Source organism: Megascapheus bottae, chromosome 19, assembly GCF_031878675.1.
Source record: "Megascapheus bottae isolate mThoBot1 chromosome 19, mThoBot2.hap1, whole genome shotgun sequence".
Classification (NCBI taxonomy): domain Eukaryota; kingdom Metazoa; phylum Chordata; class Mammalia; order Rodentia; family Geomyidae; genus Megascapheus; species Megascapheus bottae.
The window spans coordinates 9,371,945-9,385,825 of NC_143527.1; the positions used below are offsets into that span (position 1 = coordinate 9,371,945).

The 13,881-nt window shown below is 33.8% G+C and overlaps 1 protein-coding gene across 5 annotated transcripts in view; it reads left to right on the plus strand.

Annotated features, from left to right (window-relative positions):
• The window catches only part of Pign (phosphatidylinositol glycan anchor biosynthesis class N), an 84,075-nt gene that overhangs the window by 28,697 nt on the left and 41,497 nt on the right, over positions 1–13,881 (plus strand). For all 5 annotated transcript variants that reach the window (XR_016538812.1, XR_016538813.1, XM_090353009.1 and 2 more), the window contains exons 13-18: positions 4,783–4,861; positions 5,982–6,164; positions 10,367–10,506; positions 12,262–12,361; positions 12,460–12,552; positions 13,504–13,595. Coding sequence is in view for 3 of the 5 variants with exons in the window: in XM_090353009.1 (XP_090209135.1) it covers positions 4,783–4,861; positions 5,982–6,164; positions 10,367–10,506; positions 12,262–12,361; positions 12,460–12,552; positions 13,504–13,595 (687 nt within the window). In the remaining 2 variants the exon portion in view is untranslated. The remainder of the gene's footprint in view (positions 1–4,782; positions 4,862–5,981; positions 6,165–10,366; positions 10,507–12,261; positions 12,362–12,459; positions 12,553–13,503; positions 13,596–13,881) is intronic.

The following is a 13,881-nucleotide window of genomic DNA, read 5'->3' on the forward strand; positions in this document are numbered from 1 at the left end:
GGTTCCAAGTCAGCCCTGGTATGAAAGTTTGAGAGACTCTTATCTCAAATTAAGCACTAAAAAACTAGAAGTAGTACTATGGCTTAAGTGGTAGAGGGTTAGCCTTGAGCTGAAGATCTCAGGGAAAGCACCCAGGCCCAAAGTTCAAGCCCCATGATTTCCCCCCACCAAATGCAAGTTATGAAGTTATGTGAATATTTAGTATCATGCCTACATTAAAAGCATGTGTGAAAGGAAAAGAGATAATTTGTGCTTCAGTAAACTTTTATATTTTACTTTTCTTTTTTTGTATTTATCAATTTAAAAAATCATGTCTTTATGGAAAAATATTTTTAAGAGAAGCATTTCTGTTTATAGTTTTCTGGAATATATACTATAAAAGTAAAGTTTTAACAACAAAAATAAACATATAAAATGAATAGATTTTACTTTGTGAATTTGAGCATATACTTTTTATGGACCACAAGATTGAAAAACAGACAACAAAATCGACAAAATTGTATTTGAAAAGGCACTAAGGCAAATTATGCCTTACATTTGAAAACATGAAGAAAGAGAAAAAGAGAGTAGTGTCTTTCAGGACAGGCTAAAGATTTATAGTTCCTTCAAAATAGTGATTTTAAGGCACCATTGGACTTGTATTTTCCAAATCTTCTCTGTAACCAGTGAATTGAATGAAATGATTTTCTCTCCTTTTATGAGTAATAAAATGGAGATTTTCTAGTCTTCAGTCATTGTTAGTAAGATGCAGAGCTTGGACTTGACTCCAGATATATTTCTCTTATCTGGTACTCACTCATCATTCTTTCTGCCTCAAATCCTATATCATTTAATATTCCTATTGATTGAAAAGGGTTACCATCAGACTTTCTTTTGATTAATGTAGTGAAATTTAGTATTGTGTTAAGCAGACATAGATCTTATATATGTCAGTAATATAGTGCATAATGTCAGTGTTGTGGAATACTCAACTTTAGAGTATCAGATCTACCACTACTGTTGCTGTGCTTTACTCATTCATTTTTTTTCTCAAAGTCTAATCTTAGCAGCAGTCAAAATAATATAAACATAATGAGTTTTCACTATGAAGAAATTTTTAATGATGGAAGCCAGCAAGTTTTATATCATTACTTTATGGAGAAAAGTTATTCTGTTTCATATACATTATGCAAGTACTCTGTCATTAGGCTATACCCTGAGCCCTGTGTAAAAGAATTTTTTGTAGTATTTAAATCTCACTGAGTGGTAAGGGCTCCTACCTCTAATCCTCGCTTCTCAGGAGGCTAAGTTATGGGAATGATGGTTCAAAGCCAGTCCATTTAGGAACATTCATGAGAAACCACCAGAGCCCAGGCCCTATGTTCAATGCTCACAACATTCAATACTAATAGACAAAAAAAAAAAAAAAAAGAAAGCAAGAAAGAAAGAAAAAGAAAATTAAATCTCTCTATGATGTTCCATGTGTTTTAACTCATAAGTGACTCATAAAAGTAGAATTAAAAAAGAAAATATTGGGGCTGGGAGTTTGGCCTAGTGGTAGAATGCTTGCCTGGCTTGCATGAAGACCTGGGTTCAATTCCTTGGTACCACATACATAGAAAAAAGCTAGAAGTGGTGCTGTGGTTCAAGTGGTAGAGCAGTAGCCTTAAGAAGGCCAAGGACAGTGCCCAGGCCCTGAGTTCAAGGCTCAGAATTGGCAAAAAAAAAAAATTTAAAAAGAAAATATTTCTCTAGACTTTCCCCCCCATTTTTGTAGGCACAAATACGTGATTAATTTTAACATACAATAAAACAGGTTTTCTTTTTCCGTATCCTCCCATGTTTTCTACTATGAACGAAAGTATTCTTTCTTATTTGAAATTTTGCTATCTCACTAATTATTCTAATATAAGAAATAAATATTCTGTTAAAATTGTTTAGGTATCTCTTACTGTGCCAAACTCTGTTTCTAACATCTAAAACTAAACAACTAATGTCCACTTTGTCATAATTCTTGTTATAATAACTTGCTACCAAATTCTTATATCTTTATCAGAAAGTAAAATGGAATTTGATTTATTGTGTGGACTAGATTCTAAATAGCCCTTACTTTCCTTACTTTTATGTTCATCTTGTTTTTAGAAACTATTTTTTTATGAAATAAAGGCTAATATTACTCTTTGAATATCCACATTAATATATATGGGAGGCTTTTCAGTCATTCACTTTGTAATGTGCTTTGGTCTCTCTAGACTTAGTTGTTTTCTGTCATCAATAACAGTATCTCTTCATCAAATAATATATTTTTTATCATTTCAGCCATTAAGACAAACTTTTTTTTTTTTTTTTTTGCCTATCCTGGGCTTGAGCTCAGGGCCAGAGCACTGTCCTTGGACTTTCTCAAGGCTAGACCTTTACCACTTGAGCTTCAGCACCACTTCCAGCTTTTTTCTGTGCATGTGGTACCGAGGAATCGAACCTGGGTCTTTGTGCATGCTAGGCAAACACTCTACCACTAGGCCAAACTCCTGGCCCAAGACAAACTTTTTTTCTGCGTCTTTCATGTTCATTAGAAATGTATATTCCATTACTGCCTTATTCTTTATAAGAGCTTGAGAGCTAATTAATGATTCAAATATTCTAAAGACCTTAAAGTGTAGATGAATAATTTATCAGTATGCAGTATTGTACCTAAAACTTGTATAATTCCATGAGAAATAGAAATAGAGAGTTAGAAGGGGACTAAAGGGTAAAGTAATATTCTAAAAATCACAAGACCTGGGGTTCAATTCTTAGTACCACAAAATAAAAAAGAGAGAGAAAACTGATACAGTGTTTATCATTGCGGAATCTCTTAAATCTTAAAGCCTTAACTCTTTCTTTAAAGAAAATCCTGGTCTCTAAAAAAAAAATCTTACACCAAGTAAATTATAAGTGGTATTTTTTCAAAAGTAAGAATAGCTGATTAAAGTCTTCCTTATTACCATCTGAGAAATATTTTCCTTACTGAAGCCTCCTCTTTGCTGTATTAAATAATGTGATTTCTTTAGCCTTGCTTGAAGGGAAATTAATTTTCTATCCTTGAATTGATCTTGCCATTATTATGAGTCCTCTCAAAACTCCCTTTCACTATTCTGTTTTATCATTTGAGAAGCAAGGAAGTGCTAAGCAGCTGCATTGATTAAGTGGGAAAGTGGTAAAAATCTGTTAATAGATTTTTGAGTATTATAAAAGAAAAGTAGTTAAGAAGAAAAGCATACTATTAAGGAAGTAAGTTAGGTAGAATTTTTGTTGGTGGTGGTTATGGGCTTAAACTCAGCCCAGGTGCTGTCCCTGAGCGTGTGTATGCGCTCTCTCTCTCTGTCTTTTATATTTGTTTGTTTATTTATTTATTTATTTATTTGCACATTGAGCCACAGATCCATTTCCAGTTTTCTGGTAGTTAACTTGAGATAAGAGTCTGATGGACTTTCCTGCCCACGCTAGTTTTGAACCATAGTCTTTAGTGCTCAGCCTCCTGAGTCACTAGGATTACAGGTGTGAGCTACTAGCACCCAGTAGGTGATTTCTTTATTTAACCTAGAATAAAAGAAAAGTGTATGTTTTTATTTTTTATTTTTTTTTGCTTTTAAGATCCTCAAGTCTTGACTACTTTGGCAGCTATAAACGTTAATTTTTTATTTTTCTAAGATTGCCAAAGACCCCATTGGATTCTCGATTCTCTGGCTGCAGTTATATGTCCAAATTCTTTTTTTTTTTTTTTTTGCCAGTCCTGGGCTTGAGCTCAGGGCCTGAGCACTGTCCTTGGACTTTCTCAAGGCTAGAGCTCTACCACTTGAGCCTCAGCACCACTTCTGGCTTTTTTCTATGTATGTGGTGCCGAGGAATCGAACCCGGGTCTTCATGCATGCTAGGCAAGCACTTTAACCACTAGGCCAAACTCCCGGCCCCATCCAAATTCTTTTGCCTTGTGCCAATAATATGTCAAATGTTCTAAGACTTTCATCTTACCCGGGCGCTGTGGCTCAGGCTATCTACTCAGGAGGCTGAGATCTGAGGATCTCAGTTCAAAGCCAGCCTAGGCGCTAATGTCTGTGAAACTTTTATCTCCAATTAACCACTAAAAATGGGAAATGGGGCTGTGGCTCAAGGGGTAGGGTGGTAGCCTTGAGCTGAAGATCTCAAGGACAGCGCCCAGGCCCAGAGTTCAAGCTCTATGACCGACAAAAGAACAAACAACAATAATCCCTCTCCCCCCCAAAAAAAAACATCCTTCAGGCAATGGCCTGGGGGCAAATGGTCACTCTGGGATGGACTTTCAGATGACTCCCATGGCTTCACCAACGTAGGCTGGTTTCAAATCAAAATCCCCAGATCCTCAGTCTCAGCCTCCTCCGTAACTAAAGTTGCAAGCATGAGCCACTGTTTGAAAAGGGGGTCATTTAATAAAATATACTAGAAGGAGTAATTTTGTTCTAAGTACATTGTATGCATTTATAGAATCAACGCAAACCCCTCATCATATCAATATATGCTAGTAAAATAAGTGAAAGGGAAAAAAATTAAAATTTTAAAATAAAAGGAAATTTGGGTCAAGAAAACTAATTTCTTAGAAAAGTTTGGATAGCCAGAAAAAATATAATTAGCTTTAATTAGTTTAATTGGTTTTAATTAATTAGTTTTAATTTTTTTCCTTTTGTTTTCCTTCACTTTTCACTTATATTTTTTCAAAATAAGAATAAAACACAAAGATATAATGGAAATGAGTATACCCTAAAACTTAAGTATTATTTTCTTTTGTAGGTTACTCTCTGAGTCTGAACAGCTAAACATTTTAAGAAAAGCAAGAACTTCTATGAAGCAGGAGCAGTTTTCTGAAGTGGTAAGTGTGCAGGCCTTGTAGACTTGAAATGTTGCTTATCCTTTTGGAGTGAGGAAAAGATAAGGTATGGCAATAGAAATCATGTATGGTATATTAGGGAGCTTTCTGGAGGTGCTGCTTAAACATGTATGTACTTCTCTATTTCATATAATAGTATGGGTTGATTTTTCTGTGTTAGCATTAGAAATGAACCATCATAAGTGAGAAAAAGTGAATTTAAAGTTAGTCACTCAGTTATATATAATATTTTAGAATATTACATTTAATATTTATCCCATCTAAGTTACCAATTTCTTAATATCTATAAATATTTTGCTGGGGTACACTGGAGATAGGAAGACTACTGAAAAATTTTGTACTTGGATTTTGTTTTTAAGAAATAATCTTTTTTCTTTATATAGTAGGATCAGATTGCCTATTTCAAAATATCTTTTCTCTGATCAGAAATGAAAAGTAATGTTAGTATCTCATGATAGTGGACAATAGGAGTTAATATTAGATTTTTGAAGATGTGTCTTTTAATCCAGTTAATGAATGGAGCTATAGGCTGATTTAAATAAATAGATCATAACACTGTAAAAATTATCTTATCAGAAGTCTAATAACTCAGAACTTTGACTTTCCCCACCTGCTACCCCACTGTGGTTTTCATTTGTCATTTATTCAGTCATTCATTCATTTCACAGTACTGGGGACTGAACCCAGGACCTCATATGTGGTAGACAAATAACCTCTTAGCTTCATCCCCAGCCCCAGCCCTCTCCTCTCCTCATACCCACACACAAAGGAATTTCCATTATTTGGAATGTTGAATTAGAGAACATTAATTCTATTATGTATCATCTGAAGATCAGCTCTTGAAAAATGAACTAATTTAAACTACTACATAAATCATAAGCACTTTACATTAAGATACCTTTTCTTATCTAGATTAAAGAGGCTTTTTAAAAAAATATCCTGGCATGAAGATCTTCAGGCTGTTAGAATCTATTATATCCCTCTGTAAAATTGCTCTTATTTCTAATTCACTACAAGGGTTTGACTCTTAGGAACTTTTACAATTTGTGTATATGTATGTGTATGTATGTTTTCCATGTGCAACTTATATTTTTCTTCATAGGTCTACCTTTGCAAAGAGTTGATTGATCGTGCACTGAAAGGATTGTCGTATTATCACACTTATGACAGATTCTTTTTGGGTATCAGTGTTGTCATTGGTTTTGTGGGATGGACATCATACGTTTCCTTGTTGATCATCAAGTATCATTCCAACGTTATAAGAGATGTTAGTAAACAAGATAAGGTAGGTTCTAAAATATAATGAAGATTTAGATGGTGATATAAAAATATGTAGTGAGTTTGTAGAACATATAAGTCATTTGTATTAAGCTAATATTTTTTGTTTAATTTTGATATATTGGATCTTTTTCTGTTACCTCAATTTACTTAGTAAATAAGAAGGTAGGTTAACTAATTGACTTTAAATAACTATTTTACAAGATGTATTCCATATGCTTATTATAAAAGCTCACAAAAGCAATATATTTCACTTTCTTTGATAAGTTTTAAAACCTAGAAAAGTGATAAAAATCGTTGGCTTAAAATATTCCCTTATATAATGTATGTGCTTTTCTGGAATTATTCTTCCAGCTTTCTTCAGTTTCTCAAAATACAAATTTTCAATACGTTTAATTCTTCCTTATTTTAAGAATGTATCTCTAGTTTACTGTACTTGAAATGAAAATAATTCAAAACTCATCTATACAGAAAATACCTGTGTGCATTTCCTGCATTATAACAATTTCCTTTATTAGAATTTATTACTAAGTATCATTTACCAAGAAGAGTATGCTATTTCGATTCCCTCTGCTTCATTCTCATTAATGATTATCACTAAATCTAAATCCTTTTATAAGTAATGTATTTGGATGGTATACTTTAAGTAATAATAGTCTATAAAAAATATCCAGTAGTAGCTTTTCCAATTTTACATTTACTTTTGTAAAATAGAGGGGAGAACATTAGTATTTAATTTCCACATTTTATAATGCTTTAAGATATCTTAAGTAATTCCCTCATGCACTCTCAATTTTTTAAAGGTAATTGAAGTTGGCAATAATAGGAAATATTTTTGTATTTTTGGTAGAAAAAAAGACACAGAAATAACTATATTAGAAATAGATACAGCTGAGCAATCTAATGAATACTTGATACATACAGACTCATAACAATGCTGTAAGTAGCATTATAACTTTTGTTTATAAAAGTTGAAAGAAGATAGGCACCTGTGGCTCATGCCAGTAATCCTAGCTACTAAGAAGGTGGGGATCTGAGAGTCCAAATTCAAACCCAACCAGGGCAGGAAAGTCTGAAACTCATCTCCAATTAACCAAACAGAAAACCAGAAGTGGCGCTGTGGCTCAAAGCAGTAGAATGCTAGCCTTGAGCACAAAAGCTCAGGCACGGTGCCCAGGCCCTGAATTCAAGCCCAGTGACCAACAACAACCAAAAAGTAAGGGAATTAACTCACTAAACCAATTAATGAAGATGGAGGGACAAAAATTGCTTTTGCAAAATTTTTGTCTTTAGCTTATTGATGAGAGGAGAATGATGTTTCCAGAATGATAGTAGCATTGAGTTAGAATAAATCTTTTTATCCATTAATCTGATAATATAGACAATATTTGCATAAGCCATGCAATGCTGGATACTATACAAGCTATATAGAGAAATAAAATATTCAGAGTTTATCCTCAGGTATCTTAGAATTTAAGTAAGAGATGTACCCACACAGCCACCTTATTAGATACTGGTCATCGTGTCTGTACTACAAAGGATAATATATGTGTTTGATATTATACAATGACTATTATATTTTCAATACAGTCAAAATCAGCATCTTGGTGCATGACTATAATCCCAACTACTTGGGAAACAGGGGCAGGAAGAGTTCAAGGCCAGTGATACCTTGTCTCAAAATGCCACAACAATCAAAAGGTCTGGTAATGTAGCTCACGTGATAGAGTGGGTTACCTGACATGCGTGAGGCCCTGGCATCAGTCCCCAGTAACACAAAGAACATGTCTCTTTTTAACTAGGACAATTACAGGCAAAAGTAAGTCTTGGTGAAAGTTTCACAGTAGGATTTTAAGATATGGATAAGAATTAAAGCAACTTGAATGATACAAAGATACAGAACTTGGAACATACATATTATGCTCAGGCGATAACATATCTTAATTTAGACACAATATCCTGTGACTTCCCAGATATTATCCAGTGAAATTTAACATTACTCCAAACTTTAGTGATTTCAAGTGTCATGGTAGAAATCGAATTTAATCTTAGAGAGATTACATGCTTTCTTCAAGGATGCACAGACTTTAAATGACAGAACTCATATTTTATAACACCTAAATTCTTGACTTTTCTATTCCATGCTACCTTTAAGGGAAGTTTGAGTGGAATGTACAGAATTTGTTCAAGGAACTGATAGGAGATAATACTGACAATATAGACGAGACCAGAGTAATCAAAAGCCTCAAATGCTGATATTTCCTTGAAAAATTAGTGTATCTGTTGGGGCACAACCAGAGAAACAGAATAGGTAGGAGGGAGATAGATAGATAGATAGATAGATAGATAGATAGATAGATAGATAGATATGGAAATTTAGTACACGGGATTGTGGTATGCAATCATGGGAGCTCGTTAAGTAAATGCTAGTCATAGATCAGGACAATCAGGCTAGAACCTGAAGGTAGGAGCTGAAGCTGCACTTAATGAGTGGCACTTTTTCAGGGAAGCTACAATTCTACTTCTAAAAACGGAGTGAAAGATGATATTGCAACAAATATTATCATCCATTTGCCAGATGAAGAAACAGAATCAGACCTGATAATGGTTTTGCTTATTGACTAGCAAATAGAATGACAGCATAAGAATTTAGGTTTGATTCCTAGGCTTATGTCTCTCTTACATGACACTGTCATTCAATCTAAGGTCCTTTCTAATTTATTACGATTACAGATATGTTCAGTGACTAGTTTTTTCCTTGAAAAAACTTTCCACACAGCTTTCCACACAGCTTCCCTTATTTGAACTCTATTTAATTTTGTATATTTGTGGCTTTTTTCTTTCTAGTTCAGATGTCTTTTGCTTTACAACGTAATTTTCAGATTTTGTTACTGCTTCTCTGTTAGTCTTATTTGCTCCCTAGTAGAAATCCCAAAATATAAGATAGAAAATTTCAGAATCACATAGTGTGTGACTTAATAAATACATTATTTGTTATCATCACTTCTTTTTTGTTTGGGGGGGGAGGAAGGAGACAGAGAATTCAAGATTAACTATGAAATGTTTTCTTCAATTAAAATATTTTCTGTTTTACTGTCTTATAGCAATAGCTTAACTTACTACATTTTTTATGTTCTAGTTTCCTGTGTTATTTCTTTTTTTTATAAGTGTCATTTCTAGTATAGATTATGATATGTATCAATATAGATAATTACACTATATTGCACTCAAGAAAATTCAAGTGGTTTTTTTTTTTTGGTACTCTTTCATCCCTCATTTCTTACCACTTTACTATTCTCAAAATGACATAAACATTTATAATTAATACCTACCTTACTTACCTTCTTCCAGACAGAGGTTCTTCATTCTTACCTTGTTTAGCTTGGCTAACAGAACAAGGGAAAACATAAACATGGAACGGAAGCAAAAGAGCTCCGCATTGCCTTTCTGTTCCTGTCATCCTTCCCTTCTTCTCTCCAGGTTTCTAGAATGCCTTTTCTCACTCCTACTTAATGCCCTAGAACTCTTGTTCTTAATGATAGGACTTGTCTATAAATTGGTCGAATTCACAGTTGTTGGAATTCCTAACTCTCCCCAAACTATTCCTAACTCTCACATCATTCTACTTGGCCCAAAGCATCCATGAATCTAGTCTATGGAGGCTTTCACGCATCACTTACACTGATGAAGGCTCCTGGTTGGCAGGTTATTGGGAAGGGTAGATATGACTGAATAAACCTCTTGTGGTTGGGCATTGGAAGAAAGACACTGTAGGCTGCATGTCAAATTGGAATTTAAACAGATAGAAGCCTTGTTCCAAATGAAAATTAAATCCTAGAGTTTTATTATGGATTAAATAAACTTTTGTGTACTAGCCAAAGAACTCAGTTAAAATTTAGAAAATTGCAGCTAAGGAACTATAGTAAGAGTTCTGAAAAATCACTTGCGAATAAACTTGAGGATTGTCATCACTTTTAAGCCCCAAATTGCCTAATTGTAACCATTTCAGGCTATCCACCTTTTTTTTTCAGTAAGAAGAAAATGCTCCTCAAATGCCAAATTTTTCTTCGTAAATACAATTCTTCAATTAATCATCTACTGTGGAACTATTGAAAGGAAGTAATGTTTTCTCTGTTTAATAAACTCTGTTTGGAACATGTCAATTCCCATGGTTTGAAAGTGTTTTTCAATGTTTTATTTGCTTTTCAGAAACCAGGCCACCTCCTGACAAGTAGTTTTGTAGCTATTGGAGTTTTGGTCACATTTTTCCTGTTGATCCAAGCCTGTCCCTGGACTTACTATGTGTATTGTTTGTTGCCAGTGCCAATATGGTATGCAGTTCTAAGAGAGTACGTAAAACATCTTATTTCCTTGTTTCTTACTTCATCAATGTCAATTCTGTGTTTAAATTCATGATATTACTGGGGCTGGCAGTGTGGCTTAGTGGTAGAATGCTTGCTTAGCATGTATGAAGCCCTGGGTTCCAGTCCACAGTACCACATAAACAGAAAAAGCCAGAAATGGCACTGTGATTCAAGTGCTAGAGTGCTAGCCTTGAGCAAAAGAAGCTCAGGGACAGTGCCCAGGCCCTGAGTTCAGTCCCAAGGACTGGAAAAAAAAAAAAAAAAGGCAAAAAGACACTGATCAAAGAACATACTGTTACTTCTTCATTTGAAAGGAAGAGCTGTTAAATATGCTTATTCAGATATTTTCCTAATATTATTTTCTTTGGGTTTACAACTTTTAAAAGGTTTATCCTTATATAAAAATCTCATTCTACTAGAGAAGTCCTAAATATCCTAATTATGGAATACATTTAAAATTTAGGGGGGATATAATTTTGAAAAAATAAATTGTATTCCATTTTCATCTTGTAGAAAAATATCTTCAGACTATTTGTACAGAATCATCTCTTGTTCTTTGCCTCACTCACTCTTGAAAACAAAAGTAGCATCCTCTTTTTTAACTGGTCTTAGCTTTTCCTACGTGGTACTTTAATAATTTGATGACATTCTGCAGCCACTGTTTTCAACCAGAAAATAAGGTCATAAACTAAATGATACTGACCTTTTTATAATTGCCTACTTAATGCACTACAAATGCTAACTTTTTCTTCCCAATGATGAAATGTAAAAAGTACTCAAGTATGTAATACATTTTTGATGGTTATAAATTTGCAATTACAATTAGTATACAATTAATGACATCCTAAATTGGGTTTGGAAAAGGTTATTTAACTCAGTTAAAAAGTGAAATTGAGCCTAGCATGGTGGCTCATGCTATAATCCTAGTGTGAAGCAGGTAGAGGCAGGAGAATTGTGAATTTAAGATCAGCCTGAGTAATGTAAGGAGATCCTATTTCAAAACAAAATTTCATTTAAAAATGAAGGTTTGGGATGAAGGTCATTGGTAGAACATTTGCTTGGCTATGCACAGGCCCTGGGTTCGATTTCCAGTAGTGGAAAAGAAAACGTGAAATTTTTCTGCCTGAATTAGAAAAGATACCTTTGTTTTATTATGATAATTGAGATTTTAATATAAATTTACCTTAGGTATGCTGACATTTTTTTTCTGCTTTGCGTATATTGGGGTTGCTTACATTTTATTTCTGATTTTATATCTGTAATTTATGTACCTATGTTTAAATCTGCAATTTATGTACCTATGTTTAAATGAAGATTAAAAAAGAATCACTTTTTGTCATTGATGCTTGTAAAAAGTAAACTGTATAATCATTTTCAAACTTATCAAATTTTTCCTAAAATATTTCTAAATTCTAAGCGAAAGCAGAAGCAAAATTCTTCAAAAATATATTAGCTGGGGCTGGGAGTTTGGCCTAGTGGTAAGAGTGCTTGCCTAACATACATGAAGAGCCGGGCTCTATTTCTCGGTACCACATACATAGAAAAAGCCGGAAGTGGTGCTGTGGTTGAAGTGGCAGAGAGCTAGCCTTGAAAAGAGCCCAAGGACAGTGCTCAGCCCCCGAGTCCAAGCCCCACCTATGAATAAAAAATACCACATTTTATACATTGTCAGTTTTTACTTTTTGCTCTTTTTAAATTCAATACCTAGCATAGTCTTTTATGAATAATTTCTTACAACAGATTTCAAGTTATTCAAGACCTTGTTACATCGCTACTAACTTTTCCTGTGAGCCGATTGATTGGATACTTGTTTATCTTTAACTTGGGAATCGAAGTGTTAGTAAGTAATTACCAGATTAAAACATTTGCATATGTCTTTCTTGTATATGTGATGTATGTTAAATGATTTCACTTCCATTGTTTGGAACTCATTATTAGGTTCTCAGTTTTTTCCACCGCTATATGCTCACAGCAGGACTCACTGCATTTGCAAGTTGGCCATATTTTACTCATCTGTGGACTCGAGCAAAGGTAAATGCTTATTATGACATAGGAGACTTTAGTAATTACTTTGTTTTGATAGGTGTTTAGCTCACAGCCTGGTCCTTTTGAGGTTTGCACCAGCATACCCTGCTCTATTAGGCTACTCATATGTTTGCATTTTGATATTTTTTTATGGAAATAGCTGGAAGATAGAAAATGTCTTTTGTCCTTTAAGAATTTACATAAAATAGGCTGGGTGCTGGTGACTCATGCTTGTAATCCTAACTACTCAGGAGCCTGAAATATGAAAATTTTGTTTGAAAGCCAGCTAAACAGAAAAGTCCATCAGACTCTTATTTCCAATTAATCACCGAAAAGCTGAAGTGGAGTGGTAGTTTGAGTAGTAGAGTACCAGTATTGAGTGATAAAGCTAAGGGACAGCAACTAAGCCCTGAGTTCAAGCCCTAGTAGCAGCATAAAAAAGTATAAAAAACCAACTCCAATGAATAGATTATTGTTCATTTAGTCTTAATCTAATTATAAGAATATTTTACTGAGTTTCCTTCTGAACTCAATCTAGCTTTATCACAGCTGTCATCATCAAAAAACGGTTTAATGTGAATTGAGTGACATTTTTATTTTGAAATGTCAATCCCATATTTAAATTTTAAATCCTGTTTTATTTGCTACTTGTTGACCCAATACTACTTAATATTTCCACTTCTCTTAGCTCATTATTTTTTACCTGAAATAGGAATAGTAAGTTGAGGTAATTGAAAATTAAATGTGATAATGCTCCTGTTATACCTAATATAGCACCTAATATACCTGATATAGTACAAAATAAATCCTTTATAAGTATTAGTCATTGTACTTTTAAAAATAAACTGATCTATGATTTTGTATTTTTTGTTAGTTTCACAGTGATACAGTCTGAAACCCTAAAAACAAATTTCTATACCATATTCATCTAAACGTATTTTTTTTCCTTGATTTTAGATTACTTCCTTGTGTTGGACTTTCTTCTCTTTGCTTCTGGCAGTGTTCCCTCTGATGCCTGTTGTAGGTCGAAAACCGGATATCTCACTAGTGTATGCACAGTCTTTTCTTTCCTTTATAATTTTTTAACCTAATGATAATTATAATTTTAAGAACATATGAACAGAGAGTTAATGCTCTGAGAGTCATTAGATCCCCTTGAGATGCTTCCCAGTCTTCACAATGAATTGGTGCCAGACAATTATTTAAATTTCATATGAAAAATGTCCCATCATCCAAAAGGACTCTAGGCCTTTTGCCTTTGTGCATATCCACATCAAAATATATTTTTTTTAAATGGAAGTTTATCTTATTCGTGTGTGTGTGTGTGTGTGTGTG